General features: G+C 44.2%; 1 protein-coding gene across 2 annotated transcripts in view; it reads left to right on the top strand.

Moving 5' to 3' along the window:
• Positions 1-359: 359 nt before the first annotated feature.
• Positions 360-14,235, top strand: part of col2a1b (collagen, type II, alpha 1b) — a 44,594-nt gene continuing 30,718 nt past the window's right edge. Inside the window, exons 1-10 of one of the 2 annotated variants that reach the window (XM_060069696.1) lie at positions 360-728; positions 3,637-3,846; positions 4,913-4,929; positions 5,383-5,415; positions 6,296-6,328; positions 6,617-6,670; positions 8,385-8,486; positions 9,432-9,509; positions 11,711-11,755; positions 12,986-13,039. In XM_060069696.1, coding sequence (XP_059925679.1) covers positions 641-728; positions 3,637-3,846; positions 4,913-4,929; positions 5,383-5,415; positions 6,296-6,328; positions 6,617-6,670; positions 8,385-8,486; positions 9,432-9,509; positions 11,711-11,755; positions 12,986-13,039 — 714 coding nt within the window. In that variant the 5' untranslated portion in view covers positions 360-640. The remainder of the gene's footprint in view (positions 729-3,636; positions 3,847-4,912; positions 4,930-5,382; positions 5,416-6,295; positions 6,329-6,616; positions 6,671-8,384; positions 8,487-9,431; positions 9,510-11,710; positions 11,756-12,985; positions 13,040-14,235) is intronic. The other variant, XM_060069697.1, reaches the window with a different exon arrangement.

The raw sequence follows: 14,235 nt of genomic DNA, 5'->3' as shown, positions 1-14,235 counted from the left end.
GCATTATCATCATGTACTGGCAAATATAAATGTTGGTGTTAAAAGTTTGCACTGCTCCCATATTACAAATCACGAAATCGTTCACCTCAAGCACCGAAATAGAGTGTCATATTTGATAAAGCCCTACGTTAAATATGTGGGTAAATCCCATGACATGGTCATTTAATAACATCCAACGAGACATATTCTCAACAGACCTCTTGCAGCGAGGTGGGCGGGACGGCGCGCTTGCGAGAAAAAAGTTTTTACTTTTACCGGTAGTACCCCCTTTACAGTGACAGCAATATGGAAGGAGGGGTCTGGGACGTTGATAATGGAACCTGGGAGACAGAATGGGAGGGAAACGGGACTCAGATTTCAGCTTGACAGGGGGTAAGGGGCTGGGCATGATTTTGGGAATATACGAAGATTCATTGAAGGTAACGGGGACATAAAACGACAGTGCCTGACCAGAAGAAGGTCGGTGCTGAGTTTGTGCAGGGGACTGGGTCTGTCGCTGGATTTCCCTGGTGGCCCAAGGAAAGTTGAACGTTAAACGGTTCAGCTCTGTGACTGGGAGAACACACACTGAGAGAAGCATCCGTTACCTTCATCCCTTTCCTTTTCTCCCCTAAAAGCGCCGCATGTCTAATATTTAGACATGTTCAGCTTTGTGGATTCGCGGACTGTATTGCTACTTGTAGCAACCCAGGTCGCACTATTAGCCGTGGTGAGATGTCAGGATGACCGTAAGTGACATTTTTCTATCGCAATTGTAATTGTTGCACTATACCTAATGCATAATAACTATAGGATAAGCGTTCATGTTGTTACTTTTCTTTTCGTTTTCGTTAACTCTTCGTACCTTTTACGCACGACCTGTGAGCCTTCGTTTGGATCTCAAGTCACTTTTAAAATAAATTGTATAATGATTCAACAAATACTGGCTAATGGGAGAGATCTTGCGAGTGAGGAATGTCGGTTGAATAGAACGTGTTGGTGTGCGTAAAAACGCTTGAATTAACGCAAAACTGGTCAAATCTAATTCTCAAGGAAACGTGAGAGCGGTTATTAGGAAGTACTTTGATTGTTCCAACGGTGATTATCAACTAAACATTCATTTCGGTTTGGATGTTTGACTGAGTGAATTGTGAGCGCATTCAGCAAATTGCCACGCTAATCTCCTGCACCAGGCTCACGCAATAGTTGCGCTGTCGGACACCTGTGGCTGTGGGTCCACCGAAGGAATTGGGTCCACCGAAGACAGTTTCCTATTCTAAATTTCAATTTTTTTTGGTGGGGGGGGGGGGGGGGGGTTAGTGGGTGGGGAGGGAGTAAAAAGGATCATGGATGTGTGGCATGGAGGGGTGCATCTGAAAAAGGTGGCCAGGCTCAAGGGCCTTTGGTAATCTGCGTTAACATTCCTTTGCTGTCAGAGGGCATCGAGGCAAATCCAGGCTTGTTGAACCGCAACGAAAAGGTGGATTTCCAATGATAAGGGGGACCCACATATACTAATCAAAATAGGCCTTTGAATATTCACACAATTCAGAAATTAATTGTCATTCAAAGGCGGCTGATTACCTGCCATACACACACAGCATTATTATTCGTTTTTTGTCTATGCGTAGATGTACACTGAAAGCGGTATTTCAGTGTAGCAGGAATGCACTTCATACACTTAATCCAGGTGAGAGAGATGAAGTGTTCAATTTGGGTTTATTTTGAAGTTTAGGGGGCCATCAGTGTAAATTGTTAGGCTACTCTTCCCAGAGAGCTGTGACTGGCGGTCGCTTAATAGACAAGGGTTGGAGATTAAAAAAATGGTTAAAGGAAAGAATGAGAGAAATTAATAGAATACTCTCAAGGGAAAGGTGCATTCTTCTGCATGTGACAGGCATGCCAAGATTCCAGATCAGAAGAGAAAAACGGGTGGTGCATAAAGAGGAAAGGAAAAAGTTCAAGCCAACGCGAGAAAGAAATAAAGAAAAAAAAACACATCTCAAGAAATTGGAAGTCTCAGGTTACCATTTTCAGTCGTAGGCCCCTGAATATAAGGCAAGTCTCTCTTTTCCTGAGAGACAACTCCAGACAGAAATATGCCTGGGAAGCCCAAAAAGGGCCCCAAGAGTCCAGAGTGTCTTGCAGACAGCCAGACACAGATAGAGCACTGATGGACACTGGCACTGACTTATACACTGGCAGCGGACAGGGTGCCACATCGATCCAGTAGCCAGTGACTCACCATGCATGGATGCTAGAAGAGAGCTGCCTCATGGTCTATAGGTCAGCACATACTCGTCGCCGTGGCAGCCTCTGCTGTAAAAACAGAGTAGATTCCAGTCCTCCAGAACACCTGGGTTCACTTTAGACTCTTCATCCCTCCTTTTTGCTCCCTCACGAGCAGTAGACAGCAGCTGCCAACACAGGAGAAATAGAATAGCATATTTTTGACTCTCAGCAAGAGATTGAGGGCCCTCTGAATTTGCATGATGATGCAATTGACCAAATTCACCTAGTAAACAATGGGGCACATCTGGTTGGATCAATTAAAGAATTTGTAGGCTAGTATGACTTCCTGACCATTTATTGAAGGTCATATATCAAAAAGCATCAATCAAAAAAAACATTAAGAAAACCCTTTACTTGCTGGCTTGTTTGAATTGGCATTTGACACATGTGATTTGTGCCCCCATATTTGCATTGGCAATAGTTTGTGAATTGCCCAGTCTGTTCACTTCCATAAGGAACCCATTCATGGCAGAGTGAGTAAATAGAACTACTGTACTTAATTTATAGCCTTAGCCCCCTTGCCCGTTCCAAAGGCTTTCCTTTGGCTGATTAAGCTCTGATCATAAATTGCCAAGATTCCAATCAGAGCATTTTGCTATTAGTGGTAGGCCTACATTGAATAAGATAACTCAATAGCAAGGTATATGGAATCCTAATGTCAAACTAGTTCATTGATAAAGCTTGGTGCGTAGGGCAATACATTAGTAGGCCTGTTGAGCTGGTGACCCTTCGACGCACTCTCCCACTATTCACGTTCCATTTCGCACCATTGGCTTTCAGAGCATGCTGAACCGCTCTCTTAGCTAGTCAATGTAAAGTCTGTCTTTGGTGTGTGCAGTAATTGAGGGCGTCTTCCCAGTTTAAAGCGGGTCTATATTTACCTTTAGAGTGCAATTAAAGGGGTTGACGATTAGGCACGTGCTTCAATGCACGAGTGAGGTGAGGAAGTCCTAAACTCTCAGCTACCATGCGCAACGAGGAAGTGGAGGTATTGTTGACCAGCGATGCCTCCCTGTGGCCGAATATGAGATTGCACATTGTTGTGCTATTTGGCATATTGCACATTTATAGAATTAAATACGATTGTTATTTCTTGATGTGGGCCTACAGCAGGTAACCGCGGTATTGGCAGTAAGCCTATATGGAATGATGTGTTATAGTTTATCTACATTTCATTCTATTCATGATTGTTTGATTTGAATAAGATTGACTGTAAAAGTTACGATTACTATTTAACATTCCTCCATTAATCTTCACTCACAACAAGTTTTAATATCATGTATCAAGTACTAAACCAATGCATAATCTGTTTTCCTCCCCTCAAACCCAACCACCCCATATATGGGATGGTTTCATAACACACAGAGGACGATGCATTTAGCTGTGTACAAGATGGACAACGCTATAGCGACAAGGACGTGTGGAAGCCAGAGCCTTGTCGCATCTGTGTGTGTGACACGGGAAGCGTCCTGTGCGACGAGATTAATTGCGAGGAGATAAGAGACTGCCCCAAACCAGAGATCCCATTCGGAGAGTGTTGCCCCATCTGCGCAGCTGACCTGCCCCAGACCAGTGGTCGTAATTTATTTATTTCACACCTCTCATAAATAAATTACTGTTGCAAAATCATCTTGTTTCCTTTTGGGGGAAGTTTGCAAAGGGCGGAAAAAGGGTATTCTCCCAAGGATGAATAATAGCCATATTTATTCTTAACATTATTATTATTATCCTTGGATTGAATACTGTTATTTATCCCCCTAATTCCCTGCCTCCCCCAAAGAAACAAATGACGAATGAACAAAACTATAACAATGGCAATTCTGATGGTATTTCTGTGATATGCTACCTCAATGTTATTTTTCTTCCCTTGCTGGCTCACCTTGGCCACCATCTTGAAAATGTGAATACTAGTCTACTCTGCCCATAAGAAATGGTGAAAACATGTGGGAGTCATTATGAAATACCTCCCTCACACAGAGACAGTCCAACCCCCTGACTCAATCCTCTGTCAGTGAGGGGCTCTCCAAATTGGAGTTCTTAGAAATGTGTCTCATTGGCCTTGGATAATGAGTAAACAAACCAAACTGTTTGTTATCCATTCATTCATTGAATCATCTATTTTTGAGGAGCATCATTGAAAATCATAATTGCCATTGACCACACCTTTTGCCTCACAAGCTTGTAGAATGCATAATATTTCAAGGCAATATCATATGTTTAACATAGGCTTTACTGTATCAATACAAAACACAATACAATGTATTTACACAAAAAAAAAACATGAAGCACTTATATAACATTATGGCTTACTACTTGTCTGAAAGACTCTAATGTGCAGAAACAGGTGCAACAATTTCATGGCTTTATTCTTAACATAACACATCAACTGCTGCTACGCTTGTGCTTCGAGATGGTGCCTCAGTCAGTCAACACTTCACTGATCCTGATGGGCTCTTGGCTCTTAGATGTGCCGTGCGTTTGATCAGCATAGGTTCGGTGTAGGGAACTTGAGGGGATTTTTAGAGGAATGGCTAGATATCTATGTAGGTTCAACTAGATGTTTGTGTTGTGCAATTGGTTACTATAGTTATTAACTATCATTCTATTTTTCTCCGTCCTCTCTGTCTTCGCTACATTACAGGCGCGTCCGGAGCTAAGGTGAGATACTTTGTGTGTGTGTAAGTGTGTTTGTGTGCGTGCCCAGTTCACCCTGTCTGTGTGTCTGGCCTTGTGTGAAATGTACCTGCTAGTACCTACAATTAAATCTGTCCCTGTCTTTGACTTGTATCAGATCCACAGTGTGGCTGTGTGATTTGGGGATTATGGGGATTCTTTGATGTGGAGGGGCTTTTTAGACACATAGTTGTTACTTCCTGTCTCTTGCTGTCTAAGGATATCAATGAGAACTGGGTGGAGAAGGCATACTTAACGTTTAATACTGAGGTGTCTTGTTGGACTGGCTATTTTCATAGGGATGGGTTTTCTAAAGGTGTAATGATTGGCAGGGGTATATCAATTAAAGTAGCATGTGATAACTAACTGCATGCATTAATAAGTGGATAGCATTCAATTTATTTAATCTTTCCCTTTTTACTCTCTGTATCTTCATAGGGCCAGAAGGGTGAACCTGGAGATATTACAGATGTAAGTAAACATTTCCAAAGGGATTCAATGTTACCAATCTTTTCAGAATAATTGAAACTCACTAAAAAGGGGACAGGGGAATGATAAAATCGATAGAAAAAAACTATTTTTGAAGGCATTGTGAGAGATCAGGTGTTTTCTCTTTTTTAAAGTATTTCAAGCATCATATAGACAGAGATAGGTTACTGGAATCACATGGATGAACGCAAAGAATGCACTGTGGAAGGGCAATTAGCCTGCTCTTAAGGAAGCCCAAGCACAATCCAACACAGACTGACGTCCTCCATTCAACCCTCCTATAAAAATTCCCATTGGACAGGTGAGCGACGCATATAAAGATAGAATTCAAGACAGAGCGAGAAAGGAAGAGAGAAGGAGTGAGAGTGGAGCCCCCAGCCGTTGCCACGCTGCATATGGAAATACTTTACCCCTCTTAGGGAATTCAAGCCCATAGCCGGATATAACAAGGCCTTGTTTATTGTGCATGTGTTTTGATAATGCTGTGCCCAGGGAGATTAGCAGTGAGCAACACTGCACTAGTGAAGGGAAAACTGTTACATTAAGGACACAGACCCACAGACACAAATGTGTATGCATCTACCTGCTCTTATGTTACTTCATGACGACGTGTACACATGGTGCACATACACACAATGCACACAACGGCATTATGCAACATTACAAAGTGCTCCGGTAAAAGTAATTTCTAATGCAAACCACAGGATTTATTGGAAAAGTCTGATATCAAAACGTCCAGTTCTTTACAGGATAATACACAGCTAATAAAAAAACGAATAAAGTAAAATCTGAGTAAGTGTCCATGCCCTATAAACAAGGTTATACTCATTCCTTTACCTTTTGTCTTTGTTCTTCTTTCTAGGTAGTAGGACCAAGAGGACCAGCTGGTCCAATGGTATGCACTGCCTTCAGCATGTTGACACTTTACACCTAAAAACCTCTTCTGCACTTCAGTGGATGCAAAAGAAACGTCTCCCAACAAGCAGCACGTAGAGTACTAGGCATTTAGGTTTAGCCGTTACCTGAAAACAATGTTCAAATGTGTTTTTAATATCTTTCGCAATAAAAGTATACAAGCAAAGCAAAAAACATTAGATTATATATATTTTTTTTTAATGCACTGCTGGCACATTCTTGAACAACACCTGAATAAACTGACGGCCACCATCTTGTCTTCATATAGGGACCATCAGGAGAGCAAGGAGCACGGGGATCCAGAGGAGATAAGGGCGAGAAGGTGAGTTGACCGACCTAGATTCCACACACTAGGCTATTTTTGACCTAGCAGTGATGTTGGGTTCTGAGCCGGTAGGGGGTGGGGGTGGGGCATTGGGCGTGGGTACACCTTCCAGGTCTGGATCAATGGCAGTCTTTCAGTGAGGGGCTTCTTAGCCCCAGTCGTCGTCCCCCCCCCCCTCCCCCCTCCGCCCCCGCCTGGCTACGTGGTCCTCTTGAAGCGTGTGGGTTGTTTAACAGATCTGGGTGCCGTAGCATGAACCCGGGGCAGTAACAAGATGCTTATTCAAATGAGGGTGTTAAATTAGCGTCCCCGGTCTTGTCAGGCTTTGATCCTGGTATTAATGTGAACAGCTCATGCGGCGTGTCATGGCCGTCAGCCACCGGGTTAAGGTGTCTGAGGAGGTCTTGTTTGTGAATATTTTACTGCGAGAAGAATGGCTTGCCTCCAAGATGGAGCTTCTTCAAAGCAAGGGGGGATTTCATCATCCCAGCGATTTTGTGATGTCTGCTGAGGTATTCCTATAAGTTTGCATAAAGAAACTTGGTATGCAGTGCACGGGTCAGTACTTTAGTGGAGCAATGAGGGGAACAGATAATAGATGTTGGTATTTGCACCTAGGAGAAGTGGGGCCTAAAGGTCAATAATTGACCTTGAGATCAGAAAACTATTTAACAATAATGCATTGTTATTTCATCTTTTAGGCCAGAGCATATTGCTTGATTTACATCATTAAAAACACACAGACCAGTGTGTAGTAGTATATATAGTGTAGTGTAGTGTATATAGAGACAGATATTTAAAAAGAGCAGATCGGCCATTTCGATGTCCTATCATTGGTTATCCCAATCTCAATGTATAACCATTTATTTATTATCACAAACCCATTTTTGTCTTTCCAAGCATGCTATAGGATACCTAATATATTCTATTTGTTCAATGTTTTCTTGCAGCTAGTTTTTTTTTGTTTGTCTTTAATTTGAATAGCACTATGGGCAATTATGTCTAAGCCCTTTATAAAAAATGTATAGACACTTTAGTTGTTTTTGAAAAAGATAAATTGTAACTAAAATAGAGGATTCGTTGCTCTTTTCATCAGGCATTCACAGAGCTCTCTGAAACCTTTCAAGAAATAAATGTATTTCGGAACTGTAGTTCAATAGCTTCATACAGCATTGTGCCTAATTGTTATTGTAATGATTTCCCCTTTGCCTGTCCACAACCTGTGTTCAATGTTTCTGATTGTCTTTTAATCTTAAATGACACACAGACATCAGGATTTACAATGATGATATAAATTGAGGCTAACATTTGATTGTTACATGGCTGCGACTTGTTCTGAAAGAGATCAGCATTATAAACTCAAATACAATTGACTTATGCAATCATTTAAGGCTTCCTCGCTTAATTTCCAAGATTAAATTCCAGTTAGTTTACCCATAAACATTTAGCCTATTTATAATGAATCAGACTTAATTAGGTCCTTAACATAAATTCCGGTGCACATTGCATTGTTCTAAGAAACATTGTTAATCTTAACGTGCAGACTGACTGAACCTGTAGAAACAGGCCCAAACTAAAGTTATCTATTGGTCCACACATTTCTCACTTGTTTTTTCATCAACATAGTATCTCATGATTGGCATGAGAACTCCAACGAATCACATGCATCTGAACTAACCCCCGCCCCCTCCTCGTTGTGTTTGCGTCTCAGGGAACCCTCGGCCCCCGCGGAAGAGACGGTGAACCCGGTACCCCTGGAAACCCCGGCCCCCCCGGCCCCCCAGGCCCGAACGGACCCCCCGGCCTCGGCGGAGTGAGTATCCCATGACATGCTCAGGGTGATGAGAGGAGCCAGGGCCGGGTGGGGTTTAGTCTCACTATAAACACCGCAGAGGAAAAGTCCATCGGCCGGACGCGCCGACATGTTGGGGTGCTCAGAAAAGCATCAGATTTGCCGGGTGAAAGACTGAATGGGTGAAAGTATTGGCCCCCCCAAAAGGCAGAACTTGATTTGGTGGTGAAAACATTAGCAGAAAAGACGGTTTCTGGCTGGAGCTGGCTGTGTTGAAGATGACGGTGAGGGGGTTACAGAGAGGGGAGAGATAGGGAGAATGTCTCTCATTCTTTGCCAGGGAGAGACAGAGATGGGGGTGGGGGGTGGGGTAGGTGAGTGGACAGGAGATGGCATGGGAGACTTGGGTAGGAGAGAAGATGGTGGGGGTTGGGGAACAACAAGGAGATTCATTGTGTGGAGAGGGGAGAAATTAAACCAGTTCACATGGCTGCCGTGTCTGCTTCCTCTGTGCTCATCCATCAAATATGGAGTTGACAAACACCTCAAAACCTGATCCATTCCTGCCCTGACAAAAGTCGACCAAAAATAATCGGAGATTCCTTGAACTTGGCTTAGTAACAGGTCTATAGATATCTGATCTATTGAGAGGATTGAGAAACTTTATGTCAGTTAGTTTCAAACTTTACGTTGGATAGCGCAGCCAAAGTCTGCTGACATTTCAAGCATCTCCAGAAACTAAATACGAACAGAGTCTGATTTAAGCAAGAATATCCATTTTCAATTTTTTTTAATAAAATTGAAATTAATACAAATCTAAGCATTTCATTCACAATTTAAGTACTGAGAGTGGACCATTTCCAAACCTTTATGACTGCCGTCAACATCAGAACATATTCAATGCTCAACCACACGTCTCAACATCTCCTCACATACGTCTCTCTCTGGCGCGCGCTCCTCCCACAGAACTTTGCTGCTCAGATGGCCGGTGGATTCGACGAGAAGTCTGGAGGAGCTCAGATGGGCGTGATGCAGGGACCAATGGTGAGAGAGAGCGCCCCCCCCCCCCCCCATGAGTCCACCCTACTGTCCGCACCGTTCCCCCGTTTCACAGCACTGCACCCCCTGGATCAATGGCGCTCACCAGAAAGGCGTACATTCATGGATGTAGCCATGGATACTCTTTTCTTTTTTTTTCCCCAGAGGGAGTTTGTGTTTTTGGTTTGATATGAACTCACATGCCTCTGTTGGAACCTGCCCGGGTCCCTCTAGTGGAGAAGGAAAACACCTCCCCGCTGGTGGGTCCCCATGGAAAAATAAACACCTCCCGTGGAGTTTAAGGAGGAGGTGTTTTCATGGCCGCAGAGGGAACAGACGTTGATAGAGTTTCGTTTTTATTTTTTTCAAATGCCATGAAAGAAAAAAAACCAGCCCACCTAGCTGGCATGGCAGATGGCGCTAGCTGGAATAAGAAGCAGGACTGCCGGGAGCTATTTCGGCTTGGAAAACCGCGTCGGCGCTTGGCTGTCGGCCTAGGCCCGGGCCCCCGGCTGGGAGGGCTGAGGCCCCGGTCTAAGCTGGAGGTGCTGGGACACCAGAAGATGAGGCTGAGGGTCTTTCAGAGCCCCACAGTGTGCTCTGGTCTCTGCCGGCCTCACCTTCAGCTCCCAAAGCAGAGAGTCTGTCCATTCATCGGCTTGTGGCTCTGGTGGCTGGACCGAACTGACCTACTCCTCCACATCTAAAGCATTCCCCCTCCCTCCCCCCCCCCCCACACACACACACACACACACCCCCCCAGCCCCACTTCATACCTGAGCCCAACCCCACCACAGACACTTCAACAGTGCTCTCTCAGTGTCTCTCCAAGCCTCAAAGCCCAAACACACACACACACACACACACACACACACACACACACACACACACACACACATGTATGCACAAGCACACTTAAACATGCCCCCGTACTGATGTCAAACACACACACACACACACACACACACACACACACACACACACACACACACACACACACACACACACACACACACACACACACACACACACACACACACACACACACACACACACACACAAACACACACACACACACACACACACACACACACACACACACACACACACACCATAGGGTATAGAGGCCTATTGATAAACCCCCCCCCCAATATGCTCTGTGACAAGGCCCCTCACACTCGGTGAAAAGAACACTTTCATTCCCATTCGAGAACCATCTATGCGTTGAAGCGTGTCCCTGCATTTTCTTTGGCTACTGTCCCACATTTCTGAAGCATAATCAGCATACTTTACATGAACCCTATAAAGGGAGTGCATATATAGAGGGATACGTTCAGGGTTTTAATTTTTTTCCTTCCACCTTAGCGGAGCCTGCATGGAAACTTAGTCAAAGTTCCTTTTCACTGGGAATATTGGAAACTTGAATGAAACATTATTGACATCACGTTATATCCTACGTTCAATATATATTATTTTTTTTATTCTGAAAGGAGAAAGGGAGAGAGAAAGGGCTTTTGGCTCATCACCTCCATAGAATGTGATCTCCTCTTGCGGAGCAATGACCCATACACTCGAAGGAGACATTTATTTTGACATGTGACTCCAAGCAGAAGCTGCCATACAGCAGATTGTGTTGCAGAGCACAGAGGTCTAACAAGCACAGAAAAATACATTAATAAGTGGTTTGTTCTTACAATCCAACTGATTATCTTGTGGTTGTTTAGCAAACCGAAAAAGTTCATTGGGTTAGTTTAATTGGTTTGTATGTGTTCGGAAATGGCTGGAAGTTGTGTTGACAGTTGCACATCAGTCTTGTCGAGTTCAAGCACTCCACAACACTCATGACCTTCGAACTCAGAAATATGTAGCTGCCTGGGAAGGGATAGATCGATAGACAGACAGATAAAAGGATAGAGAGATGGACAGTTAGACAGAGAGAGTTTGACGGCTAGATCAATAAAGAGCGAAAGTCAAAGGTTACAGTGTGTGTGAGAGAGAAAACAAGAAAGTGAGGGAGATGAATTTTGAATGCCAATGAGGAATTCCAAAGGATTTATGTATACGGCATGCAGGGCAAGTCACAGAGTTTCTGATGCTTTGGGGCAAAGGCAATGTATTTTTATAGCAGGCAGAGCGGGGCTTTCTGTCCTGATGCTGATTTTGTGTCTCTTTCCTGTTCCCCCTCCCCCACCACCCCCTACCCCAAGGGACCAATGGGCCCACGAGGACCACCGGGCCCCAGCGGATCACCTGTAAGTACCTCCGTCCCTCTGTCAAACAACACACCCATGTAGACACCACTACACCCGCCAGTGTCCCCCTCCTTCCAGGGACACCCATAGACCCCCCAAGCTGACCTGAGTTCATGGAGAAGTGTCTTGTATAGTGATACTTAGATGCAAAAAATTGACCTGAGTTCATTGAGAAGGGCCTCGTATTACTGTATACTTATCTGCTTTAATCCCCTTAGAGCCCTCTTATTTGTCCCTTGTCAGGGTTTCTTTCCCTTCGCCCTCACCCCTGAGGGGTGTTCCTTGAGGGCCAAAACTTCAGGGGCCACTTCTTATCCCATATGAATGTGGTTCCTGTGAGGGCTCAACTGAGACTGTATTCATAATGACGCTGGGGGCACATAAACTTCACTGGACTCTAGGAAGACCACGACCTGAGCGATAACTGAAAGGGCAGTTGCTAGTGGCGGAAATAAAGGCCCAGCTAAGACCTGAACTATTTATTGACATACACACACAGCTAACATAGGGACACAACACGCCATGCAGTTTACGCCAAGCACAACTTTGATCCCTCAGCTGCAGGCATTGGGCCTTTTCCCCTGCGTCACAGCCTAGACACAGCTGACACTATGCCTTTCATGGGCCTCTTTAGTCCCCTCTTCTGCAGCTCTTAAGCAGCAGCCCACGGCTTAAGCTTTCAGCCCGAGAGCTGTTAGGTTTCAAGGCAGTGCCAGGCCAACCTGTCTCAACTTGCTGCCTCAGCAGACACTTAGGTTGTTGCTTACAATACACTTCAGACTGGGTTTTAGTTTTTAAAGGACTCATAGCAGGGCTGCCAACTCTCACGGTGCTGGTGTGTGACACACGCTTTCACCTTCAGCCTCACACTGTCACGCTGCTCAAACAATGCAGCTTACACACATGACTCCAGGTGATGTATGTCACCTGGTAAGACAGAATGGCATACATCATGTGTTAAAATAAAACACATGCAATCATTACTAAATCGTTCTCATTTAATTCTGTATATAGAGGGACTTTGAATGACGTTGTATTTGAATGTTTATTGGTGATTTCTTCTGTTGGCTTACAGTTAACCCTTTTCAAGATAAGGTTCTGCATCGTTTTGTTGGTTAAGATCCTGTCATTTTCCGCCAAGCAAACTCTACATCTGTGTTTATTCAACGTCTGGTATTCCTCCAACCAGACGGACTCCCTGTAATGTTCCTCTTATCTTCTGTCTTCTAGGGCCCACAGGGTTTCCAAGGCAATCCCGGAGAGCCAGGAGAACCCGGACAGTCTGTAAGTACACCAAGCCATGAAGTATCCTCCCTGGCCGAGATCAGACATTTAGATTGTAATTTATCATGAAGCAAACAGTTCAGGATGTAGTTACAAGGAATTTCAGTCCGGAAGCATGCCAGGTAACAAATAGGTAGTTGAAACACCAAAACCTACAATTTCAGTGTTGTGAACATGTTGTTAAACACTGAAACCTTACACTGAAATTGTTATGCCTTTATCTATGATAATGTACTTTAGTTTGTGAAATATTTAACACTTTCCACACTTTATACTTTAAAACTAGCTGCTCGCCCCTTCACAATTCTTCTTCAGCTTTCCTACAATTTTGGTTTTTAAACACCATGACTATCTCCTCCTCCGTCTCCTCCTCAAAAGACCCGCGTAGTTAACAAGCCACAGCCAGCTGGCTCCCTATACTTCAGGACATACCAACAGTGCCATTGGACATCACTTTTCCTTTTTTTCCTTTTGAGTTACCCCCTGCAATCCCTTCCTGCAATATCCTCTCACTATACCAAAACCCTTTAGTAGTCGCTCTAGGTAGACGAGTGGCTTGCACAATATTTTTCAAGGCGCTGTCTATGCTCCAAGTGCAGAACCGGGTCCAAGGTAACAACCAATCACGACATTGTGTTGAAAATCGCCCCCAGCCCCGGAAACATAACAAGGCAGGCGATTGTTATGTATAGCTTAACACTGTGTTGTGATGCCCTTGGATCCGGTTACTCAAAACGTGTCTACCTATAGTAGACACGTAGACACCTATAGTAGACACGTAGACACAAAGAATTGGGCTAAAAGCTACAAGTGGGCGATCAGGGCCAGGCCACCACTGTGCTACTAATTTCATCTGGAGCTCAGACATGCAGCCTGAGAGGTGCCCTCTCAGACAACCTGCTGCTGCCCTGAGAGACCCATGGCTCCAACACATCATTAGCCTGGATTAAGATCAAGTCTGCCTGAGGAACACCGCTCAGCAGGAGCCACCATAATGGATTGCCTTGAGTCATACTGTGCTTATTATACATGTCAAGGTCTGGTGAGCAGCTGGGCCCAATTAGCTCTTAATTAATTATGCTGGTTTTAGAAGAGCATCCTGCTTCGTATACTCAAATGGAGTTACACAACATAGGATTAAAAAACAAGATCCATCCATTAATAAACCTATTTATGTGATTCATATTTTTCATTGC

This window comes from Gadus macrocephalus, chromosome 13 (genome assembly GCF_031168955.1).
Source record: "Gadus macrocephalus chromosome 13, ASM3116895v1".
Taxonomy (NCBI): Eukaryota; Metazoa; Chordata; class Actinopteri; order Gadiformes; family Gadidae; genus Gadus; species Gadus macrocephalus.
The sequence above is the reverse complement of the archived record's forward strand: the minus strand, read 5'-3'. Positions and strand labels throughout refer to the sequence as shown.